The 10992-nt window shown below is 36.4% G+C and overlaps 1 protein-coding gene across 1 annotated transcript in view; it reads right to left on the bottom strand.

Annotated features, from left to right (window-relative positions):
* Positions 1-9181, bottom strand: part of LOC109041607 (alpha-tocopherol transfer protein-like) — a 34560-nt gene extending 25379 nt beyond the window's left edge. Inside the window, exon 1 of the mRNA XM_019057990.2 lies at positions 9012-9181. Coding sequence (XP_018913535.2) covers positions 9012-9014 — 3 coding nt within the window. The 5' untranslated portion in view covers positions 9015-9181. The remainder of the gene's footprint in view (positions 1-9011) is intronic.
* Positions 9182-10992: the final 1811 nt, after the last annotated feature.

The raw sequence follows: 10992 nt of genomic DNA on the forward strand, positions 1-10992 counted from the left end.
CTGACAATGAGTTAAATCCACGAGCATCTTGTTTCTTGAGCTAAGAAATTCTGCTGTACTACGGAACAGTGCCGCTTGAACCTTCAGATGTTGTCAAATTTTCTTGGATAAAACATGAATTTTCAAAGGAATCTGCGAATATTTTTCAGAGTATTGTTTCCACAATCAGATGCAAGTTTTTTTGACAATTTCAAGAGAAAATACTCATAAATCTCCTCAAAATTGAATATTTTATCGTCAGAAATAACAACTTTCGAACGATTCTGCGGTTTTCCTTGGCACGACAGTGATTGGCTTTCCTATCAACAATTTGCTGTTATTGGTATTTGTATGAACGGTCATACTGAGGAGCAAAAGATTCAAAATCCTTCTTCCTCAGCCTATATCAATTCACGTCTCATCAATCAGTTACAAAAAATAAATTATGTATCACGAGTACAGTTTCCCCATAAAGAAGCGTGGTTCTTGGTGATGACATATAATAAGGAAAACACTACCTTTCATTACTCACATTTATCACGGAGGGAAAATTAATTTGACATTCCTTCGCATTAAAACCACACCATTCAAAACTTTAATCTCGTAAAAAAAAAAAAAAAAAAAAAAAAAAAAAAAAAAAAAAAAAAAAAAAAAAAACTCTAAAACGAGCGTGAACAATTAGTATTATGAAAGGAACTTAGCGCTTTGTTTAAAGTTGATGGCATCCTCCTTTTTTGTCCCTCTCATGTTAATCGTGTGAATGTAAGGAGCAATTTGAATAAGGAAAAAGCTTGATCTAATATAGCTTTCTTTCTAAAAGTAGTCGTGCAGTTTGTCCACTCGAGCTTTATTCAGCACATTTCTAAATTAGTGCTCAAAAGAAAGGTGATCTGCTTTTTTTTGTATTTTAAGTACAAAAAGTTGTATAAAATACTTGGAAGATCCATAAAATTGCATAAGGTCAGAGAGTAAGAAAGAGGGAGGGAGGGGGAGCGAGATTAATAGAAACATTTAGACTGCGTTTAGCAGAAAGAAACCAGCTACATCAGCTACTGCCAAAGAGGGTTATTCAAAATCGGCAATTTTGCCCCCCTCATGGATTTTGCCCGGAGTTGGATATCGACAGTGAAACTACCTGACCACGTATCTTATTTGCGTTGTTTAAAAATCTCCACTCACATTTTATTTTTTTGAAGGAGATCAAATCAATATCATACCTTACAATTTTCACAGATTTTTCTCCGCACAAAGAGGAAAAATCACGGAAGTTTTCACGAATTGACGTTGAGTAGTTTTTTATTTAAAAAATAAAGTATGGCAGGAAGTCTGCGACGTCGCAAACCGAGATACGTGGTTTGGTAGTCTCACCGTCGATATGTTGTTTCCTATCACAAGACATGAGTTTTTAGACTGTGCATGCAAGGCCTTTCTTTAATCATCGAGGGTTTTTTTTTTTGGTTTTTGTTTCTGTTGGTCTTTGTTCTAATTTGTATTCAAATAACATACTTGTCCCAATTGTTTCGGAGTATTTTTAATCCGAAATAGCGCGAGCCTTATTTAATTGTCCACCACCACTCTGCGTACAGTTAGCCGAGATGACCGTTTGAAGGCAAAAATTGAGATATATTCACTGGGAAAATTGACCATCACTTTGATCCCCAAGTATTAAGTTTATTTTTGCTTGTGTCAGTGTGCACTATGTTCCTTCAAATTCGATTTTATTCATAATATTTTGAATCACTTCACTAATGCATTTTATTCTTCTTACAGATTTAGTTAACTGAAATTAGGTTGTAAACTTACCCTATACTTTGTACTCATGGTATATGCACTCGTATACTGCTCTCTGTTTCTTGCTTGTTTTAGGTGTCTTTATGGTATATGACACTCTACCCTGGGTTTATTTCCCCTCCTTCCAACCTGGAATACCTGCTTACATAGCTTTTAACTAAATCATTTTATACTGTCTCAGTTTTCAATTTAAAGTTAGGGTCCCGGACCCGCCAGCGAATTTAGTGTAACTCATTTAGTCTAGGTCTATTTTAGATTATTAGCGTTAATCAAATATTTCTTAATACAAGTTCTTGTAGTCGAAATTTTAATAAAAGAGGGGGGGGGGAATCATAATGACATGTGGGTCATAGATGTCTTTCGCACAAAGAAGCACGAATACCCTGGAGAAACGCGGTTGTTGGAAAATCATCGAATTCACAAGGAATGTACGGATATTCCATGAGAAAGTACAAATATACAGATATTTTGTGATTAACTCAAAGGGATACTTTCAAAGGCAGTTATAGATATGGTAAATTATGTAACGGACGATTTTAAGATTCCTCATACCGATTTCGCATATCGTACGTTTAGGAGTTGAATATGTATATGTATCACATCCGTATATCTTAATTTTTGACCGCTTAAACCCTACTGGAGGCTATTCATTTATTTGGACCTCTTATGTACAACAGACTCGTCCCTAAGAAAAACACTAACTTCATGTCGGTTGTGTGTGATTTGCGCTCGCCATATAATCGTGTTTTAATGATTATCTTCAGAGGCGTCAATTCTACCGAAGACGAAGTATTGAATCGACAACTTTTGACCCGCAAGAGTTACTCGATAACTAGAACAACTAATAGTCCTTGCCGTGGAAGTGCTCTACGAGTGTTTATTTATCCCTCGAGTATATATATTTACTTGGTTCTTGGGTAGAAGGATGCTGAATGAATGAAATGTTATAGATTCCTCACTCCTCTTAATGATAGATTCTTTGCTCTGAAATGGTGGATTTTCGGCCACTGTATGTGGGAGAATTGGGGGCCATGAGTAGGCTACCGGGCCGCTATCAATACCAATGATGTTGACACCCTCCGAGCCAATCAATCCCGCTTTATCCATCATCCATCTTCCCTACATCGGCTGATCCTAGCCGTCCTTTGCCGCACAGTAGAACGATTCTTTTGGAAAAATATCCAACATGGAACTTTCTACAAAAATGCAATTATGGATGTTTATTTTGTCACATCATGAATCTTAATTGGTGTTTGTTGATAGAAATTTTACGAGAAAATTAATGAAACCATTTTTGAATCTCTAATTTGTGCGATAACGAAGCTATAAGCTTTTACGTGTCAACATTTACGTCCGATTTTTTTGCATAGGCTCCCTCCAGTGTACGCCATATACCCGAATTAGGTGTCAATGCGACCATTGAACTCACATGGGTTCCGAAACGCCATTCAATCTTCAATACGAGACTTTAAAAAGCTTTTCCAAGGTGATTTTCACAAACCACGCATCTCCATTGCTGCAGTATTTTAAAACGTTTGCTCCTAATTCAGTTTTTGAATAGAGAACCAGTGAACAGTATTCTCTTAAATTCTCATGGGAATTTCCGTATGAAGAGATGGAAAGTCGCGGAAATTCTCCAGCAATAACGTTGAATATTTTTTTAGTGATGGAATGAAGTATCATAGAAAGCCTGCAATGCTCCCAACCGAAATATGTGATTTGAACACTTCACCATCATTAAGTTGCGGCACCACCAGAACACCCCCCCCCCCAAAAAAAAAAAAAAAAAAACTTAAGTTGTTACATTTTGGGAGATGTGAACTACTAAAAATTGGCCAGAACTCAAATAATCTAAAACAATTTACATCTCAAATTATATAAATTTCTTGAAATCTATCTTCGAATAGTACCAGGAGATCAGGTGAGATGAGTTTTCAAGGTTAATAAAGCAATAAGTAAATTTTTGCGTTATTTCAATGAAACAAGTAATGTCAAATTAGTTTAGCATGACAGGAACTTCACATTATTTTGCACCTATTTTGAAATTGATCCATTCTTTGCAAAATCGACGTATGAGACTTGTGAAGTCACTCAAATTGTGCAACTTGGTGCTTTATTTGAAATTTTTGCTCTCAGCAATTGATTGCATTTTTTCTCATTTTTCCATAAAAATAACAAGATGTGTCCTCTTTTGATTTGCTATATACACACTAGGCGCGTAGTAATCTTAGAAGTACTGCGAGGCTCATACATCGTCTCTACAAAGAAAATATTTCCAGTTTTTCTGAGAGCTTATCGGTCTGTGGCTGTGGTTTTCCCGTTTTCTCGAGCGATTTCACAACCTAGCGTGACAGAAATGCTTGAATCCCCAAGGATCGGACATCGTCTCTGCAACTGGAGCCGATACCATCTAATGAATTTGGAAGGAAATCTAAACCTCTGGGTACTTACAAATTAAACGTAAGCCTTTTCACTCGGAACTTGTTCTCAATGAGCTCAAAATCCCCTCGAATGTGCATCGAGCAGAAGTCAATGCCGTCTTTGAATTTTTGCTGCCGCCATTCTATTAAGGTGGTTCGATAAACGCCACCTTTTGAGTCAAAACGACATGCGATACATCGTATCGATTGGTTCCATCTCTTCAGCTACTCCTCATTTTTCTCAAATTCCAATATGGCAATTCTGTCGTCAGAGACTAAAGAATTCACTTACCAATTTTGACGAACAAATTCAACGGTTTAGGCGTGGTTATTTTTTAGAGGAAATATCGTATTCGTGTGCAGTTTCGATATCAGTATCGAATGTGATATTTTTCCTCTAAAAAAAAACCACGCCTTTGTTACGATGAATTTGTTCGTGAAAATTGGTAAGTGAATTCTTTACGTCTTCTGACAACAGAATTGCGATATCATAATTCGAGAAAAATGACAGGTAGCTGAAAAAATGGAACTAATAGATGCGACATATAGCATGCCGTTCTGACACAAAATATAGCGTCCATCAAAGGATAAGCGATTAAGGATACGCATTGAGCGCCTATACTGCCTTACTGAGGAATAAAGTCATATGAGCACTTCGGCGTCACCAAATTTCCCCTGATAACCCTGGTAAAAATTGGCGATAAGAGCTGCGTCTCAAAATACCATAGGAATTCTTATAGCCGGCTAAAGAAGGCTATTGAAAATCATATAGCTGGCTGTAGAATGCGGATAAAATCATACGGCCGGGCTATACGAAGCGATAAAAAATTATGTAGCCGGGCTATAGTTCCTATCGCCGGGCTTTACACTTTATCGCCTGGCTGTTGCTTTTTCGCCATCGATTATAAAAGGCTATAAGAAATTGTGTAGAAATTCGTGTTCTTTGGAAATCATTAAGTTTGATACGGAACCACCTTAATATTTACAAAACACACATTATATTTTCCTTTAATACATATTTTTTTTCATCAATTAAAATGAGAATAATCCATACAGGATGTGCAAACATTTCAAAATCATGAGTTCAATAACGCTGACTCCTCCAGATTAAATATTAGAGCCTAATACAAAGCGGAGCGGCGACGCATTGGCGCCTACAAACCTAACAGGGATACTTCACGCATTGCGCAACGCGTGAAGTATCCCTGTCAGGTTTGTAGGCGCCAATGCGTGTTTCGCGCTGGTTGCCCGCCTGCCACGGCGCTTGAAGCAACTATTTCACACCAGAGGTTTTGTACAGTATTATACGAAACTAAAGCCGGCTGAAGGTCTATGGTATTTTGGAACACAGATTCTACTGCCAATTTTTACCAGGGAAATTGTTCATTTTCTAGAAAATTTTTGAATAATTTTTGTAGACATTTTCAGATTTTGGAATTGAATATCTAGTAACTTTTCTAGAAAATTTAAAAAAAAAGCCCTCACAATTTTTCAGAAAATTTGTAAAATATTGGCTAAGCCCCAATATGTATTCGACACTTTTTCTCAGCGGGACAATACGTCGCTTCTCCGGCGTAAAGTCGTATCTCAGTTTCCAAGTGAGCCCTATTTTACATATAAATTCATGCAATTTGGGGCTCATGCAGAAATCAAGATACACCCCTACTGTGAGAGAACCACGAATATATCGCCATGCTAGGGAAAAACGTCGTAGTACTCGCATGTTGCCAGATGTACCTCTTTAAACTATTTTTTTTTTTAGGAAAATGTATGCATTTTTTCTCTCATAGAAATTTTCAGATTCAAGAATTGAATATTGGTATATGAGACCTTATATGTAACAATGGCGGATGTGAAACATTACCTTTTAGGAACACGCTTAAAAACTGTTTTGTTCACACAAAAATTTAATATTTTTGGCTCTGGCATAATGTACAGATCTTAAAGATCATATCTCAAGTATTTTCTCTATGCCAAAACAGTTTTTTGAATGTGTTTTGAAAAGGTAATTTTTCACATCCGCTATTGTTACAGATAAGTCCTCATATATTCATGTTTATATGAAGTTTTCCGGAGGACGGTAGTATCCGGTAGCGTTCTAAGTGTTGGGCGTTGGTGAATGGCACAAGGGACTCGTCGCGTCACTCGCAAAAAGCATTGAATTTGCGGAAGGATAATTGCGAAAACGGACACTCGTACGAGGCGGCGCAATTTTTTCTGCGTCTCTCAAGATGTCTCGGAAGAAAAACGTAAAAGTCGCGCACGGGCATTTCCTCCGTTGTGTAACAGCTTCAGAATGAGTAAAGTCGATTTGAATATCTGAGGAAAACCGTTTCCTCGGTAGTTCCTCATTTCGCTGAGGAAATTAATCGTTGTACCAAGGAAGTGGCTTACTTACAGCAAGTGACATTTTGAAGAGACCATCAACAATTATTTAAAGTTAATACATTTTCCCGATTGACTTGGAACTGTTAGATATTTTGTAAGCTTTCGTGGCAAAGACAATTTTCGTTTTTGAAGGAATTTATTTTTCTGAACTAAGTGCGGTACTAATACACAGAGCAGTTTGCGGGAAACGGAGCTTTAGGATTATTTATTTTTAAATCGTTACATGGAGAAAAGATAATAAGCCAGCCCTCCATTTTTCACAAAATGGGTCCCTCGCAAACAAGAAATTGCAGTATAAAGTGCACACTGTGCACGTATAAAAAAACTGCCCACTGTAAAGAAAACTGGTTTTGTTTATCATCAAAATAATAGTTTTAACCCAGTCAATACAGTGCATCTACCGAGCTGGTGTTGTACGTAAATTTGCCTCCCTTAATTTAAAAATCTCAATTTTTGCATATACACCCATGCATGTCCAAATTCTTTGTAAAGACGTTAATAGCCTAGGATGCTGAATGTCTCTAAATAAAATAACTAACTAACTATCACCGTTATACACATACCTAATTAGTGTTGTATACTTAAATTAAAGGTAGGGTATGGTCGCCGTATAGATAGTGGAACACCAAATCACCAGGATCATCAAGTCAGGCAAGACCAATTTGGTCATACAAAAACGCCATTTCTCCCGATCCAACTTTCACGAGGAAATTGTAGCAAATAGATTAACTTATTTCTTTGCAAAAATTAAGTTATTGCAACGGTCTTTCAATGAAACTTTGGTACTCTAGCCAGCGGAAAGTTTGACTTGACAAGTCAAAAATCGCAATATTTTTAATTCTGCGGTCTATTTGAATACGCATTTTCCTAATTTTATCTCTGACAGTGGTTTCTAATTGAAATTTCGATGAAAAAACACTCAATAAAGGTTTGTTTTAAAGCATGTAGGATTGAATTTGCATACAAACAACTTTTTCAAACATTTGGAAAAGCTCTAAACTGTTATCATGGCCTCGGAAAATGTTTTTTTACTCAATTGTAGGTTGAGAAACAACCCAAGTTGAGAAAAATGAGTGCAAATTACTACTGAGTACGCATTGCAATTGTTGGGCCATAAAAGAACGAAGGACATATTCACGTACCGTTGATTCAGGTGGCTTTTCTCACCGTTATGAATCGCATTTCATATACTTTGCATTTCAGCCCTCAGGCAACCTAACAAGTGTAATCATAACTTTTTTTGGCAGCTATACCCTGAATATTATAGAAATAAGGAAAATTTTAAAATTTATTGCTTGTGTTCATATTTTTCAGCGTATTATCATTATTATAATATTTTCAATTATTTATTTAAATTTCTTTGCAGAAATAAGGGGAAGGGGTTAGGCGAGTATCGCAGGAAGGAGTGGATCACGCCGAGAAGAAAAAAACAACGATTTGCCATTTTTTTCTTAGTTTAATGCGGTCTAAGATGTGGTCTAAAATAATTACGCTGCACTCATAATTTTGTGCAAACTTAGACGTGTGGAGTTTCCATCCAATTTTTCACATTTGGGCAATTTCTAACGTAAAGGAACGGAGGAAAAGGAGTTTGAAGTTTTACCCTTTCATATACCTTTCTAACGGAGAGAAACGAACAAACTCAGTGTGAACTTCTGGTACAGGACTTTTTTGAGGGCATTAAAGTTTCTAAGCTATTTCTAACTTAATATTTTGAAATGGTCATTCGTTTTCCATCTCGTTAAACGCTGCTCTTTCCTAGGGTCAGCTCTCTATTTAAATGTTACCTACTTACACACATCAATATAAACAAGAAGTGTCGTGTGTAGTGTTTTTTTCCTCATTATAAACAAGAAGCAAACACTAAAAAACCTCACCATCCAAACATCTGCTTGAGCTGAACACTCTCTCCAGGGTTGCCACAGTCAGGAAAAATCGGGAAATGTCAGGGAAGTTTAAAAAGTCAGGGAAAACCGGGAAATGCCAGGGAAGTTTAAAAAGTCAGGGAAAATCGGAAAATGACGAAAATGTAAGGGAAAATTTGTCAAATCACTTTCATTTGCTTTCTGAAATGTGTTTGAGATTTTGAACAAGAAATTTTGCCCGAAAACTATTTTCAATTATGCCTCCTTAACCACCCGTCACATCTTCAATTGTCAGGGAATTTTACCAAAATGTGTCAGGGAAATCAGGGAAATGTCAAGGAATTCCATTCTCTAAATTCTGTGGCAACCCTATTCTCTCTCCTCAGTCTTGTATTGATACTTATTAGAGCTCAAATTGTTTGACTTTAATTAAAAACTTTGGAACTTTTTTGGCCTTGCTTACGCTGCAAAATTATGTGGACCCAGCGATAGTTTACCACATTGTTACACATGGATAAATAATTCATCATTTTTCAAAATAATTAAATGAATGTATGGTGGAACTCACCATTTTGACAACTGGCGGATGCGGTATCCTGGGTCACAGAAACACTAGACACTATATCACAACGGGTTGCCGGTTGCAGGTGAGCTATCTGGAGCTTGCGGTGCTGGAAGACTGGTCAGCGTCCAAAAAATATCAACTGCCGCGATGAGAATGATTGTCGTCTCACCTTGAGCCCGGGCAAGTTCACCAATTCTTGTGCTCTTTTTCTCGCATTCTTTTTTTTAACACGGTAATTAATTGTTGCAAATATAACGTTGCCGAATTTATTTTATCTCGCCGTGCTCGTTATTGAGTCAAAAGATCTAGAGCACCTGTACACGTAGAAAAGTCTTGCCTTTACCACTCTCCGATCAATGCACCAGTTAAAGACCTCTCTTGGGGTCAATTTAAGGTGAGATTGTAGTCAAAAAATCGAATTTTGTAACATTTTTTGTTTATATTTTTTTCTTATTCTACGTATCTTCCTGAGTATTTTGGTATATAATAGTATGGGGTTTGTAGGAAAATTAATGAACATATCAGCATTTATACGTGGAAAAGCAGGAATCCAAAAATTTCGATTATAAACGATCATATACATAGCTTATATAACTTATATATACATATAACATATATATTATATAAATTATATAATATATATGTTATATATATTATACATAAATATATATTATATATTATATTAAAAAAAACTTCTTGTTTCGCGGCGTGATTGTTTATGTGTGGATAAACTTTCCAAGGTCAAGGTCAAAACCATTTAAAGACTTTGAAGTGCTCTCCTGAAAAATTGTGTTTTTTTACCTTTAGGTACACTTTTCTCGGGAAATATTTGACCTAGAAGGCTCATTTTTTTTTTTAAAATTTCGGATTTTTTAAGCTCTACAGGTCTAACCTGCTTAAAATGTTGAGTAACAATAAGATTATTAATGAGACTCAAATAGAGAAGGGGAAAAAAGTAAAATTTAATACGTTTTTTCAAAACCAAAAAAAAATTTAAAAAAGTAAAAAAAATTTTTAAAAAGTGGTTAACTCCAATCTCCTTATTATGACACATATGCATGCCAAATTTCAACTTCCTAGGGCAGGTGGTTCTCTCAAAAACTGTACCTGAAGTTGACCAAAATTACATGGGGAAAGATAGGACTACAATCTCACCTTAAACCAATCCAACTGAGAGTCATTTCCACGGTAAAACTCCCAAACCACGTATCTTGGTTTGCCACGGTGCGAATTTAAGCGTTCTATTTTATGTTTATCACCCAAAATTTTACGTACGATTTGCGCCTCGAAAATCACTGTGATTACCTCCTTATCAAGATAATAGTGTTTTTGGCGCATAAATTCTGACTTTCCGCTCATAGAAGAAACAACAATGTACTTGAGTTTAATATCACAGTAAAATTTAGTGTGACAGTCTCTGTGCTATGAAAATATGGCAACCTCAATCTTGAGACTTTGGCTCTGCTTTAGCGAGTTAGTTAAACTTTGAACAAGGCAGGGTTAGAAATGGATAAATGGACGTATTTCTGCCAAACGGAACTATGTGCATTAAGACATGAGCCCTGAGCTCATGTCTTAATGCACATAGTTCCGTTTGGCAGAAATACGTCCAAATGTTTGATTGAGAAGCCTATCGAAACCGTAGTAAAGTCCGGTTTTGACTTACGTATGGTACTGTTCGTGTAGTGAACGGGGAATTCGAATTTCCCATAACAATTAAATTAAGACGTTAAGTAAAGACGTAAAACAAATAAAAATTAAATAAAGACGCATACATGCGTAAAATAAAGACGTTACGAGCTGAATTTAGTAATTTTCGTAGCGCCAATCGTGTTCTCCGTGAAATTCTGGTCATGAAACATGGATCGGAATGCTGAATTGTGAACCCTGTCTACCAGTCTATTGACAGCTCGAGCCAATATTGCCGTGCTAAGGAAAAACGCCGTATGAACATTCAAGGATTGCCAAATTTCCTCCGATTAAA

Source organism: Bemisia tabaci, chromosome 7 (assembly GCF_918797505.1).
Source record: "Bemisia tabaci chromosome 7, PGI_BMITA_v3".
NCBI lineage: Eukaryota > Metazoa > Arthropoda > Insecta > Hemiptera > Aleyrodidae > Bemisia > Bemisia tabaci.